This window comes from Ranitomeya imitator, chromosome 5, assembly GCF_032444005.1.
Source record: "Ranitomeya imitator isolate aRanImi1 chromosome 5, aRanImi1.pri, whole genome shotgun sequence".
NCBI lineage: Eukaryota > Metazoa > Chordata > Amphibia > Anura > Dendrobatidae > Ranitomeya > Ranitomeya imitator.
The window spans coordinates 707,326,274-707,349,977 of NC_091286.1; the positions used below are offsets into that span (position 1 = coordinate 707,326,274).

The following is a 23,704-nucleotide window of genomic DNA, read 5'->3' on the forward strand; positions in this document are numbered from 1 at the left end:
GCCTCTTTTCTCCTCAGCAGCCTCTTTTCTCCTCAGCAGCCTCTTTTCTCCTCAGCAGCCGCTTATCTCCTCAGCAGCCTCTTATCTCCTCAGCAGACTCTTATCTCCTCAGCAGCCTCTTATCTCCTCAGCAGCCTCTTATCTCCTCAGCAGCCTCTTTTCTCCTCAGCAGCCTCTTTTCTCCTCAGCAGCCTCTTTTCTATTCAGCAGCCTCTTATCTCCGCAGCAGCCTCTTTTCTCCTCAGCAGCCTCTTTTCTCCTCAGCAACCTCTTTTCTATTCAGCAGCCTCTTATCTCCGCAGCAGCCTCTTTTCTCCTCAGCAGCCTCTTTTCTCCTCAGCAGCCTCTTTTCTCCTCAGCAGCCTCTTATCTCATCAGCAGCCTCTTTTCTCCTCAGCAGCCTCTTTTCTCCTCAGCAGCCTCTTTTCTCCTTTGCAGCCTCTTTTCTCCTTTGCAGCCTCTTATCTCCTCAGCAGCCTTTTTTCTCCTCAGCAGCCTTTCTCCTCAGCAGCCTCTTATCTCCTCAGCAGCCTCTTTTCTCCTCAGCAGCCTCTTTTCTCCTCAGCAGCCTCTTATCTCCTCAGCAGACTCTTTTCTCCTCAGCAGCCTCTTTTCTCCTCAGCAGCTTCTTTTCTCCTCAGCAGCCTCTTTTCTCCTCAGCAGCCTCTTATCTCCTCAGCAGCTTCTTTTCTCCTCAGCAGCCTCTTATCTCCTCAGCAGCCTCTTATCTCCTCAGCAGCCTCTTTTCTCCTCAGCAGCCTCTTATCTCCTCAGCAGCCTCTTTTCTCCTCAGCAGCCTCTTATCTCCTCAGCAGCTTCTTTTCTCCTCAGCAGCCTCTTATCTCCTCAGCAGCCTCTTATCTCCTCAGCAGCCTCTTTTCTCCTCAGCAGCCTCTTATCTCCTCAGCAGCCTCTTTTCTCCTCAGCAGCCTCTTATCTCCTCAGCAACCTCTTATCTCCTCAGCAGCCTCTTTTCTCCTCAGCAGCTTCTTTTCTCCTCAGCAGCCTCTTATCTCCTCAGCAGCCTCTTATCTCCTCAGCAGCCTCTTTTCTCCTCAGCAGCCTCTTTTCTCCTCAGCAGCCTCTTATCTCCTCAGCAGCTTCTTTTCTCCTCAGCAGCCTCTTATCTCCTCAGCAGCCTCTTTTCTCCTCAGCAACCTCTTTTCTCCTCAGCAGCCTCTTTTCTCCTCAGCAGCCTCTTATCTCCTCAGCAGCCTCTTATCTCCTCAGCAGCCTCTTTTCTCCTCAGCAGCCTCTTATCTCCTCAGCAGCCTCATTTCTCCTCAGCAAACTCCCATTTCCTCACTCCCCTTACCTCATTTCCCTCTGCAGCCTCTTCTGAGTCCTCACACACTGCCAGCCTCCTCTGCCTGCACGTCGCTGACTTCAATGTCTCCTCTCCTATCTCCCACGAACATGACATGCTGCTCTGCTCTGGAATGAAGAAGAGCGCGCGGTGTGTCACATGACCGGCATCATTGCCATGCTGCACTCGGGCCTGCTGTTTCTGCTGTGGCTTAAAGGTACAGCACTGATTTCTGCCTGCTGGATGCATTTACAAAACTGTAGGTGTACCTTTAAATCACCACAGTGTTGTTATGTATCTGGCTTGCAGTGACCCTGAACTATTGCCTGGGGCCCGACCAGCAGTAGCATGGTAGGAGGGTCCGGGCTGCCAGTGCATCAGGGCCCCCTTTTTGCTACTGTTCATCAGGCCCCATAGAGTAGTAAGGGCAGTAATGCTCTGATGGCGGCCCTGCCAATAGATTGGCCAGCAAACTCTCCTGGCCTTAACCCCATAGAGAATCTATGGAGTTTTGACAAGAGGAAGATGAGAGACACCAGACCCAACAATGCAGACGAGCTGAAGGCTGCTATCAAAGCAACCTGGGCTTCCATAACCCCTCAGCAGCCACAGGCTGATCGCCTCCATGCCACGCCGCATTGATGCAGTAATTGATGCACAAGGAGCCCGACCAAGTATTGAGTGCATTTACTGATCATACATTTCAGCAGGACATTTCGGAGTTTACAATCATTTTTCAAGCTAGTGTTATAAAGTATTCTAATGTACTGAGATAATGAGTTTTGGGTTTTCATTGGCTGTAAGCCATAATCATCAACATTAACAGAAATAAACACGTGAAATAGATCACTGTGTGTAATGACTATAGAATATAGGAGATTCACTTTTTGTGTTGAAGAACTGAAATAAATTCACTCTTTGATGATATTCTAATATAGTGAGAAGCACCTGTAGATACATAGATAGATAATAGAAAGATAGCTAGAAAGATAGATAATGGTACGGCATATTTATGACTTTCCATCTCTTCCTGTCAGATTGGCGGGATGTCCGGGGCTTCATTAAAGGGGGATACGGCACTTTGGAGAACAAGGAGGGGGATCTGACGCCGCTGGTAAGTACCTAAGATATGGCTGGCTGAAACTGACCGGTGACATCAGTCTCCATGTCACCTCTGTCCTGGTGCTCTCTCACTGACTGACGCTAACTGGTGACATCAGTCTCCAAGTTATCCGTCTTCTGGTGCTCCCCCGTTGGCTGACACTGATCGGTGACCCTCAGTCTCCATGTTATCTATTTTCTGGTGCTCCCCCGCTGGCTGACACTGACCTGTGACCCTCAGTCTCTATGTTATCCCTCTTCTGGTGCTCCCCCGTTGGCTGACACTGACCGGTGACCCTCAGTCTCCATGTTATCTATCTCCTGGTGCTCCCCCGCTGGCTGACACTGACTGGTGACCCTCAGTCTCTATGTTATCTATCTCCTGGTGCTCCCCCGTTGGCTGACACTGACTGGTGACCCTCAGTCTCCATGTTATCTATCTCCTGGTGCTCCCCCGCTGGCTGGCACTGACTGGTGACCCTCAGTCTCCATGTTATCTATCTCCTGGTGCTCCCCCGCTGGCTGACACTGACTGGTGACCCTCAGTCTCCATGTTATCTATCTCCTGGTGCTCCCCCGCTGGCTGACACTGACTGGTGACCCTCAGTCTCCATGTTATCTATCTCCTGGTGCTCCCCCGCTGGCTGACGCTGACCGGTGACCCTCAGTCTCCATGTTATCTATTTTCTGGTGCTCCCCCGCTGGCTGACACTGACCTGTGACCCTCAGTCTCTATGTTATCCCTCTTCTGGTGCTCCCCCGCTGGCTGACACTGACTGGTGACCCTCAGTCTCCATGTTATCTATCTCCTGGTGCTTCCCTGCTGGCTGACACTGACCTGTGACCCTCAGTCTCTATGTTATTCCTCTTCTGGTGCTCCCCCGCTGGCTGACACTGACCGGTGACCCTCAGTCTCCATGTTATCTATCTCCTGGTGCTCCCCCGCTGGCTGACACTGACTGGTGACCCTCAGTCTCCATGTTATATATCTCCTGGTGCTCCCCCACTGGCTGACACTGACCTGTGACCCTCAGTCTCTATGTTATCCCTCTTCTGGTGCTCCCCCGCTGGCTGACACTGACCGGTGACCCTCAGTCTCCATGTTATCTATCTCCTGGTGCTCCCCCGTTGGCTGACACTGACCGGTGACCCTCAGTCTCCATGTTATCTATCTCCTGGTGCTCCCCCGCTGGCTGACACTGACTGGTGACCCTCAGTCTCCATGTTATCTATCTCCTGGTGCTCCCCCGCTGGCTGACACTGACTGGTGACCCTCAGTCTCCATGTTATCTATCTCCTGGTGCTTCCCTGCTGGCTGACACTGACCTGTGACCCTCAGTCTCTATGTTATTCCTCTTCTGGTGCTCCCCCGCTGGCTGACACTGACCGGTGACCCTCAGTCTCCATGTTATCTATCTCCTGGTGCTCCCCCACTGGCAGACACTGACCGGTGACCCTCAGTCTCCATGTTATCTATCTCCTGGTGCTTCCCTGCTGGCTGACACTGACCTGTGACCCTCAGTCTCTATGTTATTCCTCTTCTGGTGCTCCCCCGTTGGCTGACACTGACCGGTGACCCTCAGTCTCCATGTTATCTATCTCCTGGTGCTCCCCCACTGGCTGACACTGACCGGTGACCCTCAGTCTCCATGTTATCTATCTCCTGGTGCTCCCCCACTGGCTGACACTGACCTGTGACCCTCAGTCTCTATGTTATCCCTCTTCTGGTGCTCCCCCGTTGGCTGACACTGACCGGTGACCCTCAGTCTCCATGTTATCTATCTCCTGGTGCTCCCCCGCTGGCTGACACTGACTGGTGACCCTCAGTCTCCATGTTATCTATCTCCTGGTGCTCCCCCGCTGGCTGACACTGACTGGTGACCCTCAGTCTCCATGTTATCTATCTCCTGGTGCTCCCCCACTGGCTGACACTGACCGGTGACCCTCAGTCTCCATGTTATCTATCTCCTGGTGCTCCCCCACTGGCTGACACTGACCTGTGACCCTCAGTCTCTATGTTATCCCTCTTCTGGTGCTCCCCCGTTGGCTGACACTGACCGGTGACCCTCAGTCTCCATGTTATCTATCTTCTGGTGCTCCCCCGCTGGCTGACACTGACTGGTGACCCTCAGTCTCCATGTTATCTATCTCCTGGTGCTCCCCCGCTGGCTGACACTGACTGGTGACCCTCAGTCTCCATGTTATCTATCTCCTGGTGCTCCCCCGCTGGCAGACACTGACTGGTAACCCTCAGTCTCCATGTTATCTATCTTCTGGTGCTCCCCCGCTGGCTGACGCTGATCGGTGACCCTCAGTCTCCATGTTATCTATCTCCTGGTGCTCCCCCACTGGCTGACACTGACCTGTGACCCTCAGTCTCTATGTTATTCCTCTTCTGGTGCTCCCCCGCTGGCTGACGCTGACCGGTGACCCTCAGTCTCCATGTTCTTTTTCTCCTGGTGCTCCCCCGCTGGCTGACACTGACTGGTGACCCTCAGTCTCCATGTTATCTATCTCCTGGTGCTCCCCCACTGGCAGACACTGACCGGTGACCCTCAGTCTCTATGTTATCTATCTCCTGGTGCTCCCCCGCTGGCTGACGCTGATCGGTGACCCTCAGTCTCCATGTTATCTATCTCCTGGTGCTCCCCCGCTGGCTGACACTGACCGGTGACCCTCAGGCTCCATGTTATCTATCTCCTGGTGTTCCCCCGCTGGCTGACCGGTGACCCTGAGTCTTCATGTTATCTATCTCCTGGTGCTCCCCCGCTGTATGAAACTGACCGGTGACCACATGTCTCTTACTGGTAACCCTCAGTCTCCATGTTCTTTCTCTCCTGGTGGTCCCCCGCTGGCTGACACTGACAGGTGACCCTCAGTGCCCATGTTATCTATCTCCTGGTCCTCCCCCGCTGTATGAAACTGACCGGTGACCACATGTCTCTCTCGATGTTAGTGACTGCTGTATCTTCTTCAGGGCGCTGAGTTTGCAGTGTCACATGAAGACTTTGTGACAAGCGTTCTCCCGTCAGTGTCTGATGTGGACACCATCGTTTTCCTGTTCACACTTGATGGTGAGTTGAGGCGGACACTCATCTCTTGGCCAGGCGTCTTACAGAATGTGTCGGGTCTTGGACCCGCTTTATATCCAGTTTTATATGGAGCAATGCTTAATTAAGGAGGTGTGGATCATTGGTCCCAGCACTACGTCATACGTAATGTAACATATCAGCAGTTATATACACTGAGTAACGGGTCAGAGCAGGAACCCCCCAGGTCTACACGGGGCAGATGTCCATGGCCCTCAGTCTATGGCCTGATGTCTCCTTTCTGTTGTCAGATGATGTCACCGAGGTGGAGAAACTGGTGGAATCGGTGAAGAAGAAGACAGGGAATGTCCATGCCATATGCCACGCCACCGCCGGGCAGTACCTATCGGTCAGTATGCTGGGATTGCACCACCTAAGTCATTACTGCTTGGCTATAGCCATACTGAATCATGTGACCGTGTCACTACTGCCCAACATAGAAGGCTCTAGTACAAGGTCAGCGAGGTCATTGTATATCTTCACTTCTAGGCCTCAACTAAGAAGATGTTCCCGGACCCCATAGTCATCACGTGGCCGATACTATTCTTGGAGTACGAGGGGGCTTTCATCCAGGTACTGAGGGAGGAGGCTGGGGTTGAGTGGTCTGTGTATAAGGATGCATGGTTCCTCCTATACATATATATATATATATATATACACCCATGTTTACTCTTCCCTCCCTGGCAGAAGTTCCAGCGGGAGCTCTGCAGTAAGTGGGTCCTGGACACGGTCACCGCCGGTGCTCACGTTCTCACAGGGAAGATTTACCGCAACTTTATGGTGGATTTCACAATCTGCTCTTCCAAGCACTTCCAGCGGGCGGTGTGTGTGCTGCAGGTGAGACAGGGGTCACATGACAATGGTGGGGTATCATACATAGCGCCCCTTACATGAATGTACACCCCCACAGAGGCTGAGCGGGCACCCCCAGAGCCGCTGCACAGAGACCCTCCTGCAGTCTATCTACGGGGAGCAGACCCTGACCGAGCAGATGAGGAACGCCGAGACCTCCCAGCACATCAGAGCTGCAGCCACCAGGGACAAGGTGAGAGCGGGGGTCACCCAGGCCAATATTAGAGAGGTGCCCACCACAGGGGTGAAAGGGGAGCACCACAATCCAGACACCTGCTGCCTGCACCCTGCCGCAGTGCCAGCACCTACACATCAGTATCCGCCCTCACAGTGCCAGCCACAGTGCCCCGTATCTATAGAGTACACCATCACAGTGCCAGAAACAGTTCCCCGTATACCCCAGAGTACGCCATCACAGTGCCAGCCACAGTTCCCCGTATCCCCCAGAGTACGCCATCACAGTACCAGCTACAGTTCCCCGTATCTATAGAGTACGCCATCACAGTGCCAGCCACAGTTCCCCGTATCTATAGAGTACGCAATCACAGTGCCAGCCACAGTTCCCCGTATCCCCCAGAGTACGCCACCTCTGTGCCGGCCACAGTTCCCCTGTATCCCCCAGAGTAGGCCATCAGAGTACCAGCCACAGTTCCCTCGTATCCCCCAGAGTACGCCATCACAGTACCAGCCACAGTTCCCCCGTATCCCCCAGAGTACGCCATCACAGTACCAGCCACAGTTCCCCGTATCCCCCAGAGTACGCCATCACAGTACCAGCCACAGTTCACCGTATCCCCCAGAGTACGCCATCACAGTACCAGCCACAGTTCCCCCGTATCCCCCAGAGTAGGCCATCAGAGTACCAGCCACAGTTCACCGTATCCCTCAGAGTACGCCATCACAGTACCAGCCACAGTTCCCCCGTATCCCCCAGAGTACGCCATCACAGTACCAGCCACAGTTCCCCCGTATCCCCCAGAGTACACCATCACAGTGCCAGCCACAGTTCACCGTATCCCCCAGAATACGCCATCACAGTACCAGCCACAGTTCCCCCATATACCCCAGAGTACGCCATCACATTACCAGCCACAGTTCCCCCGTATCCCCCAGAGTAGGCCATCACAGTACCAGCCACAGTTCCCCCGTATCCCCCAGAATACGCCATCACAGTACCAGCCACAGTTCCCCGTATCCCCCAGAGTACGCCATCACAGTACCAGCCACAGTTCCCTGTATCCCCGAGAGTACACCATCACAGTGCCAGCCACAGTTCACCGTATCCCCCAGAGTACGCCATCACAGTGCCAGCCACAGTTCCCCCGTATCCCCCAGAATACGCCATCACAGTACCAGCCACAGTTCCCCCGTATCCCCCAGAGTACGCCATCACAGTGCCAGCCACAGTTCCCCTGTATCCCCCAGAGTACGCCATCACAGTGCCAGCCACAGTTCCCCTGTATCCCCCAGAGTAGGCCATCAGAGTACCAGCCACAGTTCACCGTATCCCCCAGAGTACAGCATCACAGTGCCAGCCACAGTTCACCGTATCCCCCAGAGTACGCCATCACAGTACCAGCCACAGTTCCCCCGTATCCCCCAGAATACGCCATCACAGTACCAGCCACAGTTCCCCCGTATCCCCCAGAGTACGCCATCACAGTGCCAGCCACAGTTCCCCTGTATCCCCCAGAGTACGCCATCACAGTGCCAGCCACAGTTCCCCTGTATCCCCCAGAGTACGCCATCACAGTGCCAGCCACAGTTCCCCTGTATCCCCCAGAGTACGCCATCAGAGTACCAGCCACAGTTCACCGTATCCCCCAGAGTACGCCATCACAGTGCCAGCCACAGTTCCCCTGTATCCCCCAGAGTACGCCATCACAGTACCAGCCACAGTTCCCCTGTATCCCCCAGAGTACGCCATCACAGTACCAGCCACAGTTCCCCCGTATCCCCCAGAATACGCCATCACAGTACCAGCCACAGTTCCCCCGTATCCCCCAGAATACGCCATCACAGTACCAGCCACAGTTCCCCCGTATCCCCCAGAGTACGCCATCACAGTGCCAGCCACAGTTCCTCCATATCCCCCAGAGTACGCCATCACAGTACCAGCCACAGTTCACCGTATCCCCCAGAATACGCCATCACAGTACCAGCCACAGTTCCCCCGTATCCCCCAGAGTACGCCATCAGAGTACCAGCCACAGTTCACCGTATCCCCCAGAGTACACCATCACAGTACCAGCCACAGTTCCCCCGTATCCCCCAGAATACGCCATCACAGTACCAGCCACAGTTCCCCCGTATCCCCCAGAATACACCATCACAGTACCAGCCACAGTTCCCCCGTATCCCCCAGAGTACGCCATCACAGTACCAGCCACAGTTCCCCATATCCCCCAGAGTACGCCATCACAGTGCCAGCCACAGTTCCCCGTATCCCCCAGAGTACGCCATCACAGTGCCAGCCACAGTTCCCTGTATCCCCCAGAGTACACCATCTGTTATGTTTGCTAATGACAGGTGTTATGAAGGCAATCCAGAAACACAGTGTGCTTAGCGATCAGAGCGCACACAGTGATCTGACAAATACCCAAAAATACAAGAACGAGCTCTGAGACGTGGAAACTCTGTAGACTGCACACCTGATCCTATCCTAAACACAACTAAAAGTGGCTGTGGATTGCGCCTAACAACTACCTAGGCAACTCGGCACAGCCTAAGAAACTAGCTAGCCTGAAGATAGAAAAATAGGCCTGACTTGCCCCAGAGAAATTCCCCAAAGGAAAAGGCAGCCCCCCACATATAATGACTGTGAGTAAGATGAAAAGACAAAACGTAGGGATGAAATAAATACAGCAAAGTGGGGCCCGATATTCTAGGACAGAGCGAGGACAGTAAAGCGAACTTTGCAGTCTACAAAAAACCCTAAAGCAAAACCACGCAAAGGGGGCAAAAAAAACCCACCGTGCCGAACTAACGGCACGGCGGTACACCCTTTGCGTCTCAGAGCTTCCAGCAAAACAAAAGACAAGCTGGACAGAAAAAAAGCAACAAAAAAGCAAAAAGCACTTAGCTATACAGAGCAGCAGGTCACAGGAACAATCAGGAGAAGCTCAGATCCAACACTGAAACATTGACAAGGAGCAAGGATAGCAGCATCAGGCGGAGTTAAGTAATGAAGCAGTTAACGAGCTCACCAGAACACCTGAGGGAGGAAGCTCAGAAGCTGCAGTACCACTTGTGACCACAGGAGTGAATTCAGCCACAGAATTCACAACAGTACCCCCCCCTTGAGGAGGGGTCACCGAACCCTCACCAGAGCCCCCAGGCCGACCAGGATGAGCCGCATGAAAGGCACGAACAAGATCGGAAGCATGAACATCAGAGGCAAAAACCCAGGAATTATCTTCCTGAGCATAACCCTTCCATTTAACCAGATACTGGAGTTTCCGTCTAGAAACACGAGAATCCAAAATCTTCTCCACAATATACTCCAATTCCCCCTCCACCAAAACCGGGGCAGGAGGCTCAACAGATGGAACCATAGGTGCCACGTATCTCCGCAACAACGACCTATGGAATACATTATGTATGGAAAAGGAGTCTGGGAGGGTCAAACGAAAAGACACAGGATTGAGAACCTCAGAAATCCTATACGGACCAATAAAACGAGGTTTAAATTTAGGAGAGGAAACCTTCATAGGAATATGACGAGAAGATAACCAAACCAGATCCCCAACACGAAGTCGGGGACCCACACGGCGTCTGCGATTAGCGAAAAGTTGAGCTTTCTCCTGGGACAAGATCAAATTGTCCACTACCTGAGTCCAGATCTGCTGCAACCTATCTACCACAGAATCCACACCAGGACAGTCCGAAGACTCAACCTGTCCTGAAGAGAAACGAGGATGGAACCCAGAATTGCAAAAAAATGGAGAAACCAAGGTAGCCGAGCTGGCCCGATTATTAAGGGCGAACTCAGCCAACGGCAAAAAGGACACCCAATCATCCTGGTCTGCAGAAACAAAACATCTCAGATATGTTTCCAAGGTCTGATTGGTTCGTTCGGTCTGGCCATTAGTCTGAGGATGGAAAGCCGAGGAAAAGGATAGGTCAATGCCCATCCTACCACAAAAGGCTCGCCAAAACCTTGAAACAAACTGGGAACCTCTGTCAGAAACAATATTCTCAGGAATGCCATGCAACCGAACCACATGCTGAAAGAACAAAGGCACCAAATCAGAGGAGGAAGGCAATTTAGCCAAGGGCACCAGATGGACCATTTTAGAAAAGCGATCACAGACCACCCAAATGACTGACATCTTTTGAGAAACGGGAAGATCTGAAATAAAATCCATCGAAATATGTGTCCAAGGCCTCTTTGGGACCGGCAAGGGCAAAAGCAACCCACTGGCACGAGAACAGCAGGGCTTAGCCCTAGCACAAATCCCACAGGACTGCACAAAAGTACGTACATCCCGTGACAGAGATGGCCACCAGAAGGATCTAGCCACTAACTCTCTGGTACCAAAGATTCCAGGATGACCAGCCAACACCGAACAATGAAGTTCAGAGATAAGTTTATTAGTCCACCTATCAGGGACGAACAGTTTCTCTGCTGGACAACGATCAGGTTTATTCGCCTGAAATTTTTGCAGCACCCGCCGCAAATCAGGGGAGATGGCAGACACAATGACTCCTTCCTTGAGGATACCCGCTGGCTCAGATAAACCCGGAGAGTCGGGCACAAAACTCCTAGACAGAGCATCCGCCTTCACATTTTTAGAGCCCGGAAGGTACGAAATCACAAAGTCGAAGCGGGCAAAAAATAACGACCAACGGGCCTGTCTAGGATTCAAGCGCTTGGCAGACTCGAGATAAGTCAAGTTCTTATGATCAGTCAATACCACCACGCGATGCTTAGCTCCTTCAAGCCAATGACGCCACTCCTCGAATGCCCACTTCATGGCCAGCAACTCTCGATTGCCCACATCATAATTACGCTCAGCGGGCGAAAACTTCCTGGAAAAGAAAGCACATGGTTTCATCACTGAGCAATCAGAACCTCTCTGTGACAAAACCGCCCCTGCTCCAATCTCAGAAGCATCAACCTCGACCTGGAACGGAAGAGAAACATCTGGCTGACACAACACAGGGGCAGAACAAAAACGACGCTTCAACTCCTGAAAAGCTTCCACAGCAGCAGAAGACCAATTAACCAAATCAGCACCCTTCTTGGTCAAATCGGTCAATGGTTTGGCAATGCTAGAAAAATTACAGATGAAGCGACGATAAAAATTAGCAAAGCCCAGGAACTTTTGCAGACTTTTCAGAGATGTCGTATGAATCCAATCCTGGATGGCTTGGACCTTAACTGGATCCATCTCGATAGTAGAAGGGGTAAAGATGAACCCCAAAAATGAAACTTTCTGCACACCGAAGAGACACTTTGATCCCTTCACAAACAAAGAGTTAGCACGCAGGACCTGAAAAACCATTCTGACCTGCTTCACATGAGACTCCCAATCATCTGAGAAGATCAAAATGTCATCCAAGTAAACAATCAGGAATTTATCCAGATACTCACGGAAGATGTCATGCATAAAAGACTGAAACACAGATGAAGCATTGGCAAGTCCGAACGGCATCACTAGATACTCAAAATGACCCTCGGGCGTATTGAATGCAGTTTTCCATTCATCTCCTTGCCTGATTCTCACCAGATTATACGCACCACGAAGATCTATCTTAGTGAACCAACTAGCCCCCTTAATCCGAGCAAACAAGTCAGATAACAATGGCAAGGGATACTGAAATTTAACAGTGATCTTATTAAGAAGGCGGTAATCAATACACGGTCTCAGCGAACCATCCTTCTTGGCTACAAAGAAGAACCCTGCTCCCAGTGGTGATGACGATGGGCGAATATGTCCCTTCTCCAGGGATTCCTTCACATAACTGCGCATAGCGGCGTGTTCGGGCACGGATAAATTAAATAATCGACCTTTAGGGAATTTACTACCAGGAATCAAATTGATAGCACAATCACAATCCCTATGCGGAGGTAGAGCATCGGACTTGGGCTCTTCAAATACATCCTGATAATCAGACAAGAACTCTGGGACCTCAGAAGGGGTGGATGACGAAATCGACAAAAATGGAACATCACCATGTACCCCCTGACAACCCCAGCTGGATACCGACATGGAATTCCAATCCAATACTGGATTATGGGTTTGTAGCCATGGCAACCCCAACACGACCACATCATGCAGATTATGCAACACCAGAAAGCGAATAACTTCCTGATGTGCAGGAGCCATGCACATGGTCAGCTGGGCCCAGTATTGAGGTTTATTCTTGGCCAAAGGTGTAGCATCAATTCCTCTCAATGGAATAGGACACCGCAAAGGCTCCAAGAAAAACCCACAACGTTTAGCATAATCCAAATCCATCAGATTCAGGGCAGCGCCCGAATCCACAAACGCCATGACAGAAAACGACGACAAAGAGTATATCAAGGTAATGGACAGAAGGAATTTGGACTGTACAGTACCAATGACGGCAGACCTAGCGGACCGCTTAGTGCGCTTAGGACAATCAGAAATAGCATGAGTGGAATCACTACAGTAGAAACACAGACCATTCAGTCGTCTGTATTCCTGCCGTTCAACTCTAGTCATAGTCCTATCGCACTGCATAGGCTCAGGTTTAACCTCAGGCAGTACCGCCAAATGGTGCACAGATTTACGCTCATGCAAGCGTCGACCAATCTCAATGGCCAAAGACAAAGACTCATTCAAACCAGCAGGCATAGGAAATCCCACCATGACATCCTTAAGAGCCTCAGAGAGACCCTTTCTGAACAAAGCTGCCAGCGCAGATTCATTCCACTGAGTGAGTACTGACCATTTCCTAAATTTCTGACAATATACTTCTATATCATCCTGACCCTGGCACAAAGCCAGCAAATTTTTCTCAGCCTGATCCACTGAATTAGGCTCATCGTACAGCAATCCGAGCGCCAGGAAAAACGCATCGACACTACTCAATGCAGGGTCTCCTGGCGCAAGAGAAAATGCCCAGTCTTGAGGGTCGCCGCGCAAAAAAGAAATAATAATCAAAACCTGTTGAATAGGATTACCAGAAGAATGAGGTTTCAAGGCCAGAAATAGCTTACAATTATTTTTGAAACTTAGAAACTTAGTTCTATCTCCAAAAAACAAATCAGGAATAGGAATTCTTGGTTCTAACATAGATTTCTGATCAATAGTATCTTGAATTTTTTGTACATTTATAACGAGATTATCCATTGAAGAGCACAGACCCTGAATATCCATGTCCACACCTGTGTCCTGAATCACCCAAATGTCTAGGGGAAAAAAAAAAAGTGAACACAGAGCAGAAAAAAAAAAATGATGTCAGAACTTTTTCTTTCCCTCTATTGAGAATCATTAGTTTGGCTCCTTGTACTGTTATGTTTGCTAATGACAGGTGTTATGAAGGCAATCCAGAAACACAGTGTGCTTAGCGATCAGAGCGCACACAGTGATCTGACAAATACCCAAAAATACAAGAACGAGCTCTGAGACGTGGAAACTCTGTAGACTGCACACCTGATCCTATCCTAAACATAACTAAAAGCGGCTGTGGATTGCGCCTAACAACTACCTAGGCAACTCGGCACAGCCTAAGAAACTAGCTAGCCTGAAGATAGAAAAATAGGCCTGACTTGCCCCAGAGAAATTCCCCAAAGGAAAAGGCAGCCCCCCACATATAATGACTGTGAGTAAGATGAAAAGACAAAACGTAGGGATGAAATAGATTCAGCAAAGTGGGGCCCGATATTCTAGGACAGAGCGAGGACAGTAAAGCGAACTTTGCAGTCTACAAAAAACCCTAAAGCAAAACCACGCAAAGGGGGCAAAAAAAACCCACCGTGCCGAACTAACGGCACGGCGGTACACCCTTTGCTTCTCAGAGCTACCAGCAAAACCAAAGACAAGCTGGACAGAAAAAAGCAACAAAAAAGCAAAAAAAGCACTTAGCTATACAGAGCAGCAGGTCACAGGAACAATCAGGAGAAGCTCAGATCCAACACTGAAACATTGACAAGGAGCAAGGATAGCAGCATCAGGCGGAGTTAAGTAATGAAGCAGTTAACGAGCTCACCAGAACACCTGAGGGAGGAGGCTCAGAAGCTGCAGTACCACTTGTGACCACAGGAGTGAATTCAGCCACAGAATTCACAACAGCCATCACAGTGCCAGCCACAGTTCCCCGTATCCCCCAGAGTACACCATCACTGTGCCAGTCACAGTTCCCCCGTATCCCCAGAGTACGCCATCACAGTGCCAGCCACAGTTCCTCCATATCCTCCAGAGTACGCCATCACAGTACCAGCCACAGTTCCCCGTATCCCCCAGAGTACGCCATCACAGTGCCAGCCACAGTTCCCCCGTATCCCCAGAGTACGCCATCACAGTGCCAGCCACAGTTCCCCCGTATCTCCCAGAGAACGCCATCACAGTGCCAGCCACAGTTCCTCCATATCCTCCAGAGTACGCCATCACAGTACCAGCCACAGTTCCCCCGTATCCCCCAGAGTACGCCATCACAGTGCCAGCCACAGTTCCCCCATATCCCAAAGAGTACGCCATCACAGTGCCAGCCACAGTTCCCCCGTATCCCCCAGAGTACGCCATCACAGTGCCAGCCACAGTTCCCCATATACCCCAGAGTACACCATCACAGTACCAGCCACAGTTCCCCATATACCCCAGAGTACACCATCACAGTGCCAGCCACAGTTCCCCCATATCCCCCAGAGTACACCATCACAGTGCCAGCCACAGTTCCCCTTATCCCCCAGAGTACGCCATCACAGTGCCAGCCACAGTTCCCCATATCCCCCAGAGTACGCCATCAGAGTACCAGCCACAGTTACCCCGTATCCCCCAGAGTACGCCATCACAGTGCCAGCCATAGTTCCCCCGTATCCCCCAGAGTACGCCATCAGAGTACCAGCCACAGTTCCCCATATCCCCCAGAGTACGCCATCAGAGTACCAGCCACAGTGCCCCGTATCTATAGAGTACGCCACCTCTGTGCCAGCCACAGTTCCCCTGTATCCCCCAGAGTACGCCATCACAGTGCCAGCCACAGTTCCCCATATCCCCCAGAGTACGCCATCAGAGTACCAGCCACAGTTCCCCGTATCCCCCAGAGTACGCCATCACAGTGCCAGCCACAGTTCCCTGTATCCCCCAGAGTACGCCATCACAGTGCCAGCCACAGTGCCCTGTATCCCCCAGAGTACGCCATCACAGTGCCAGCCACAGTTCCCCCATATACCCCAGAGTACGCCATCACAGTACCAGCCACAGTTCCCCATATACCCCAGAGTACACCATCACAGTGCCAGCCACAGTTCCCCCATATCCCCCAGAGTACACCATCACAGTGCCAGCCACAGTTCCCCTTATCCCCCAGAGTACGCCATCACAGTGCCAGCCACAGTTCCCCATATCCCCCAGAGTACGCCATCAGAGTACCAGCCACAGTTACCCCGTATCCCCCAGAGTACGCCATCACAGTGCCAGCCATAGTTCCCCCGTATCCCCCAGAGTACGCCATCAGAGTACCAGCCACAGTTCCCCATATCCCCCAGAGTACGCCATCAGAGTACCAGCCACAGTGCCCCGTATCTATAGAGTACGCCACCTCTGTGCCAGCCACAGTTCCCCTGTATCCCCCAGAGTACGCCATCACAGTGCCAGCCACAGTTCCCCATATCCCCCAGAGTACGCCATCAGAGTACCAGCCACAGTTCCCCGTATCCCCCAGAGTACGCCATCACAGTGCCAGCCACAGTTCCCTGTATCCCCCAGAGTACGCCATCACAGTGCCAGCCACAGTGCCCTGTATCCCCCAGAGTACGCCATCACAGTGCCAGCCACAGTTCCCCTGTATCCCCCAGAGTACGCCATCACAGTGCCAGCCACAGTTCCCCGTATCCCCCAGAGTACGCCATCACAGTACCAGCCACAGTTCCCCGTATCCCCCAGAGTACGCCATCACAGTACCAGCCACAGTTCCCCGTATCTCCTAGAGTACGCCATCACAGTACCAGCCACAGTTCCCCGTATCCCCCAGAGTACGCCATCACAGTACCAGCCACAGTTCCCTGTATCCCCCAGAGTACGCCATCACAGTACCAGCCACAGTTCCCCGTATCTCCTAGAGTACGCCATCACAGTACCAGCCACAGTTCCCCCGTATCCCCCAGAGTACGCCATCACAGTACCAGCCACAGTTCCCCCGTATCCCCCAGAGTACGCCATCACAGTACCAGCCACAGTTCCCCCGTATCCCCCAGAGTACGCCATCACAGTGCCAGCCACAGTTCCCTGTATCCCCCAGAGTACGCCATCACAGTGCCAGCCACAGTGCCCTGTATCCCCCAGAGTACGCCATCACAGTACCAGCCACAGTTCCCCCGTATCCCCCAGAGTACGCCATCACAGTACCAGCCACAGTTCCCCTGTATCCCCCAGAGTACGCCATCACAGTGCCAGCCACAGTTCCCCCGTATCCCCCAGAGTACGCCATCACAGTACCAGCCACAGTTCCCCCGTATCCCCCAGAGTACGACATCACAGTACCAGCCACAGTTCCCCCATATCCCCCAGAGTACGCCATCACAGTACCAGCCACAGTTCCCCCGTATCCCCCAGAGTACGACATCACAGTACCAGCCACAGTTCCCCCGTATCCCCCAGAGTACACCATCACAGTGCCAGCCACAGTTCCCCCGTATCCCCCAGAGTACGCCATCACAGTACCAGCCACAGTTCCCCCGTATCCCCCAGAGTACGACATCACAGTGCCAGCCACAGTTCCCCCGTATCCCCCAGAGTACTCCATCACAGTACCAGCCACAGTTCCCCCGTATCCCCCAGAGTACGCCATCACAGTGCCAGCCACAGTTCCCCCGTATCCACCAGAGTACGCCATCACAGTACCAGCCACAGTTCCCCCGTATCCCCCAGAGTACGACATCACAGTGCCAGCCACAGTTCCCCGTATCCCCCAGAGTACACCATCACAGTACCAGCCACAGTTCCCCCGTATCCCCCAGAGTACTCCATCACAGTACCAGCCACAGTTCCCCCGTATCCCCCAGAGTACGCAATTACAGTGCCAGCCACAGTTCCCCCGTATCCCCAGAGTACGCCATCACAGTACCAGCCACAGTTCCCCCGTATCCCCCAGAGTACTCCATCACAGTACCAGCCACAGTTCCCCCGTATCCCCCAGAGTACGCAATTACAGTGCCAGCCACAGTTCCCCGTATCCCCCAGAGTACGCCATCACAGTACCAGCCACAGTTCCCCCGTATCCCCCAGAGTACGCCATCACAGTACCAGCCACAGTTCCCCCGTATCCCCCAGAGTACGACATCACAGTGCCAGCCACAGTTCCCCCGTATCCCCCAGAGTACTCCATCACAGTACCAGCCACAGTTCCCCCGTATCCCCCAGAGTACGCCATCACAGTGCCAGCCACAGTTCCCCCGTATCCCCCAGAGTACGCCATCACAGTACCAGCCACAGTTCCCCCGTATCCCCCAGAGTACGCCATCACAGTACCAGCCACAGTTCCCCCGTATCCCCCAGAGTACGCCATCACAGTACCAGCCACAGTTCCCCCGTATCCCCCAGAGTACGACATCACAGTGCCAGCCACAGTTCCCCCGTATCCCCCAGAGTACTCCATCACAGTACCAGCCACAGTTCCCCCGTATCCCCCAGAGTACGCCATCACAGTACCAGCCACAGTTCCCCCGTATCCCCCAGAGTACGACATCACAGTGCCAGCCACAGTTCCCTCGTATCCCCCAGAGTACGCCATCACAGTGCCAGCCACAGTTCCCCCGTATCCACCAGAGTACGCCATCACAGTACCAGCCACAGTTCCCCCATATCCCCCAGAGTACGCCATCACAGTACCAGCCACAGTTCCCCCGTATCCCCCAGAGTACACCATCACAGTGCCAGCCACAGTTCCCCCGTATACCCCAGAGTACGCCATCACAGTGCCAGCCACAGTTCCCCCGTATCCCCCAGAGTACGCCATCACAGTGCCAGCCACAGTTCCCCGTATCCCCCAGAGTACGCCATCAGAGTACCAGCCACAGTTCCCCCGTATCCCCCAGAATACGCCATCAGAGTACCAGCCACAGTTCCCCCGTATCCCCCAGAGTACGCCATCAGAGTACCAGCCACAGTTCCCCGTATCTCCTAGAGTACGCCATCACAGTACCAGCCACAGTTCCCCCGTATCCCCCAGAGTACGCCATCACAGTACCAGCCACAGTTCCCCCGTATCCCCCAGAGTACACCATCACAGTGCCAGCCACAGTTCCCCCGTATCTCCCAGAGTACACCATCACAGTGCCAGCCACAGTTCCCCCGTATACCCCAGAGTACGCCATCACAGTACCAGCCACAGTTCCCCCGTATCCCCCAGAGTACACCATCACAGTGCCAGCCATAGTTCCCCCGTATCCCCTAGAGTACACCATCACAGTGCCAGCCACAGTTCCCCCGTATCCACCAGAGTATGCCATCACAGTACCAGCCACAATTCCCCCATATCCACCAGAGTACGCCATCACAGTACCAGCCACAGTTCCCCCGTATCCCCCAGAGTACGCCATCACAGTACCAGCCACAGTTCCCCCGTATCCCCCAGAGTACACCATCACAGTGCCAGCCACAGTTCCCCCGTATCCCCTAGAGTACACCATCACAGTGCCAGCCACAGTTCCCCTGTATCCACCAGAGTACACCATCACAGTGCCAGCCACAGTTCCCCTGTATCCACCAGAGTACGCCATCACAGTGCCAGCCACAGTTCCCCCATATCCACCAGAGTACACCATCACAGTGCCAGCCACAGTTCCCCTGTATCCACCAGAGTACACCATCACAGTGCCAGCCACAGTTCCCCTGTATCCACCAGAGTACGCCATCACAGTGCCAGCCACAGTTCCCCCATATCCACCAGAGTACGCCATCACAGTGCCAGCCACAGTTCCCCTGTATCCACCAGAGTACACCATCACAGTACCAGCCACAGTTCCCCCATATCCCCCAGAGTACGCCATCACAGTGCCAGCCACAGTTCCCCCATATCCACCAGAGTACGCCATCACAGTGCCAGCCACAGTTACCCTGTATCCACCAGAGTACGCCATCACAGTGCCAGCCACAGTTCCCCATATCCACCAGAGTATGCCATCACAGTACCAGCCACAGTTCCCCCATATCCACCAGAGTACGCCATCACAGTGCCAGCCACAGTTCCCTGTATCCCCCAGAGTACGCCATCACAGTACCAGCCACAGTTCCCCCATATACCCCAGAGTACGCCATCACAGTACCAGCCACAGTTCCCTCGTATCCCCCAGAGTACGCCATCACAGTGCCAGCCACAGTTCCCTCGTATCCCCCAGAGTACACCATCACAGTGCCAGCCACAGTTCCCCCATATCCACCAGAGTACACCATCACAGTACCAGCCACAGTTCCCCCGTATCCACCAGAGTACGCCATCACAGTGCCAGCCACAGTTCCTCCATATCCACCAGAGTACACCATCACAGTACCAGCCACAGTTCCCCCGTATCCACCAGAGTATGCCATCACAGTACCAGCCACAGTTTCCCCGTATCCCCTAGAGTACACCATCACAGTGCCAGCCACATTTCCCCCGTATCCACCAGAGTACGCCATCACAGTACCAGCCACAGTTCCCCCGTATCCCCCAGAGTACACCATCACAGTGCCAGCCACAGTTCCCTCGTATCCCCCAGAGTACGCCATCACAGTACCAGCCACAGTTCCCCCGTATCCCCCAGAGTACACCATCACAGTGCCAGCCACAGTTCCCCCATATCCTCCAGAGTACGCCATCACAGTACCAGCCACAGTTCCCCCGTATCCACCAGAGTACACCATCACAGTGCCAGCCACAGTTCCCCCATATCCACCAGAGTACGCCATCACAGTGCCAGCCACAGTTCCCCCGTATCCCCCAGAGTACACCATCACAGTACCAGCCACAGTTCCCTGTATCCACCAGAGTACGCCATCACAGTACCAGCCACAGTTCCCCCGTATCCCCCAGAGTACGCCATCACAGTACCAGCCACAGTTCCCCCGTATCCCCCAGAGTACGCCATCACAGTACCAGCCACAGTTCCCCCGTATCCCCCAGAGTACGCCATCACAGTGCCAGCCACAGTTCCTCCATATCCTCCAGAGTACGCCATCACAGTGCCAACCACAGTTCCCCCATATCTGTTGTGAATTCTGCTCTTGGGCTCCGTCCGGTGGTTATGAGTGGCAGTGCTGCTGTTTTTGGATCGCAACATTTATCAGGTGTATGCACTTTTTGCAATTTGGGCTGGGCTATTTAGTCCTGCTTTATCCTTTAGTCTGTGCCAGTTGTCCATTGTTTTTGGAGGATTCACATCCATACCTGGTCTCTCCTGTTTTGCTGTTCATTTCAACAAGATAAGTTCTGACTTTGTTTTTGCTGTCCACATACTGTGGACCTTATAGTTCAGTGCATTTTCATGTTTGGTCTAGTCCAGCGTTGTCTGTGAAGGATTTTTTGCAGCCAAGCTGTGTCTCTGGAGATGCAGATATACCCTCCATGTCTTTAGTCAGATGTGGAGATTTGTATTTTCTGTGGTGGATATTTTCTAGTGTTTTAATACTGACCGCATAGTTCTCTGTCCTATTCTTTCTTTTTAACTAGAATGGCCTCCTTTGCTATATTCTGATTTCAGTCTGCGTTTGTCATTTCCCTCTCCTCTCACAGTCAATATTTGTAGGGGGCTGTCTATCCTTTGGGGATTTTCTCTGAGGCAAGATAGTTTTCCCGTTTCTATCTTTAGGGGAAGTTAGTTCTTAGGCTGTGTCGAGGGGTCTAGGGAGTGTTAGGTACATCCCACGGCTACTTCTAGTTGCGCTGCTAAGTTCAGGGTCTGCGGTCAGTACAGGTACCACCTTCTCCAGAGAACGTCTCATGCTGCTCCTAGGCCACCAGATCATAACACATATCCACCAGAGTACGCCATCACAGTGCCAGCCCCAGTTCCCCCATATCCTCCAGAGTACGCCATCACAGTACCAGCCACAGTTCCCCCATATCCTCCAGAGTACGCCATCACAGTACCAGCCACAGTTCCCCCATATCCCCCAGATTACGCCATCACAGTGCCAGCCACAGTTCCCCATATCCCCCAGAGTACACCATCACAGTACCAGCCACATTTCCCATATACCCCAGAGTACGCCATCACAGTGCCAGCCACAGTTCCCCATATCCGCTAGAGTACGCCATCACAGTACCAGCCACATTTCCCCCATATACCCCAGAGTACACCATCACAGTGCCAGCCACAGTTCCCCCGTATCCCCCAGAGTACGCCATCACAGTGCCAGCCACAGTTCCCCCGTATCCCCAGAGTACGCCATCACAGTACCAGCCACAGTTCCCCGTATCCCCCAGAGTACACCATCACAGTACCAGCCACAGTTCCCCCATATACCCCAGAGTACGCCATCACAGTGCCAGCCACAGTTCCCCCGTATCCCCAGAGTATGCCATCACAGTACCAGCCACAGTTCCCCGTATCCCCCAGGATACGCCATCACAGTGCCAGCCACAGTTCCCCCAGAGTACGCCATCACAGTGCCAGCCACAGTTCCCCCGTATCCCCCAGAGTACGCCATCACAGTGCCAGCCACAGTTCCCCCGTATCCCCCAGAGTACACCATCACAGTACCAGCCACAGTTCCCCCGTATCCCCCAGAGTACGCCATCACAGTGCCAGCCACAGTTTCCCCGTATCCCCCAGAGTACGCCATCACAGTGCCAGCCACAGTTCCCCCATATACCCCAGAGTACGCCATCAGAGTGCCAGCCACAGTTACACAATATCCCCCAGAGTACACCATCACAGTGCCAGCCACAGTTCCCCCGTATCCCCAGAGTACGCCATCACAGTGCCAGCCACAGTTCCCCGTATCCCCCAGAGTACGCCATCACAGTACCAGCCACAGTTCCTCCATATCCTCCAGAGTACGCCATCACAGTGCCAGCCACAGTTCCCCGTATCCCCCAGAGTACGCCATCACAGTGCCAGCCACAGTTCCCCCATATCCACCAGAGTACGCCATCACAGTGCCAGCCACAGTTCCCCGTATCCCCCAGAGTACGCCATCACAGTGCCAGCCACAGTTCACCGTATCCCCCAGAGTACGCCATCACAGTGCCAGCCACAGTTCCCCCATATCCTCCAGAGTACACCATCACAGTGCCAGCCACAGTTCCCCCGTATCCCCCAGAGTACGCCATCACAGTGCCAGCCACAGTTCCCCCATATCCTCCAGAGTACGCCATCACAGTACCAGCCACAGTTCCCCCATATCCCCAGAGTACACCATCACAGTGCCAGCCACAGTTCCCCCATATCCTCCAGAGTACGCCATCACAGTGCCAGCCACAGTTCCCCCATATCCACCAGAGTACGCCATCACAGTGCCAGCCACAGTTCCCCGTATCCACCAGAGTACGCCATCACAGTGCCAGCCACAGTTCCCCCGTATCCCCCAGAGTACACCATCACAGTACCAGCCACAGTTCCCCCGTATCCCCCAGAGTACGCCATCACAGTGCCAGCCACAGTTCCCCCATATCCTCCAGAGTACACCATCACAGTGCCAGCCACAGATCCCCGTATCCACCAGAGTACGCCATCACAGTGCCAGCCACAGTTCCCCCGTATCCCCAGAGTACGCCATCACAGTGCCAGCCACAGTTCCCCCATATCCACCAGAGTACGCCATCACAGTGCCAGCCACAGTTCCCCGTATCCACCAGAGTACGCCATCACAGTGCCAGCCACAGTTCCCCCGTATCCCCCAGAGTACGCCATCACAGTGCCAGCCACAGTTCCCCCATATCCTCCAGAGTACACCATCACAGTGCCAGCCACAGTTCCCCGTATCCACCAGAGTACGCCATCACAGTGCCAGCCACAGTTCCCCCGTATCCCCCAGAGTACGCCATCACAGTGCCAGCCACAGTTCCCCCGTATCCCCCAGAGTACGCCATCACAGTGCCAGCCACAGTTCCCCCATATCCTCCAGAGTACGCCATCACAGTGCCAGCCACAGTTCCCCCGTATCCTCCAGAGTACACCATCACAGTACCAGCCACAGTTCCCCGTATCCACCAGAGTACGCCATCACAGTGCCAGCCACAGTTC

At 53.3% G+C, this 23,704-nt stretch overlaps 1 protein-coding gene across 2 annotated transcripts in view; it reads left to right on the top strand.

Annotated features, from left to right (window-relative positions):
* GCKR (glucokinase regulator) overlaps positions 1–23,704 on the top strand; it is a 131,975-nt gene that overhangs the window by 56,291 nt on the left and 51,980 nt on the right. For both annotated transcript variants that reach the window (XM_069768178.1, XM_069768179.1), the window contains 6 exons: positions 2,344–2,420; positions 5,385–5,481; positions 5,748–5,845; positions 5,986–6,069; positions 6,184–6,333; positions 6,407–6,541. In XM_069768178.1, the coding sequence (XP_069624279.1) occupies positions 2,344–2,420; positions 5,385–5,481; positions 5,748–5,845; positions 5,986–6,069; positions 6,184–6,333; positions 6,407–6,541 (641 nt within the window). The remainder of the gene's footprint in view (positions 1–2,343; positions 2,421–5,384; positions 5,482–5,747; positions 5,846–5,985; positions 6,070–6,183; positions 6,334–6,406; positions 6,542–23,704) is intronic.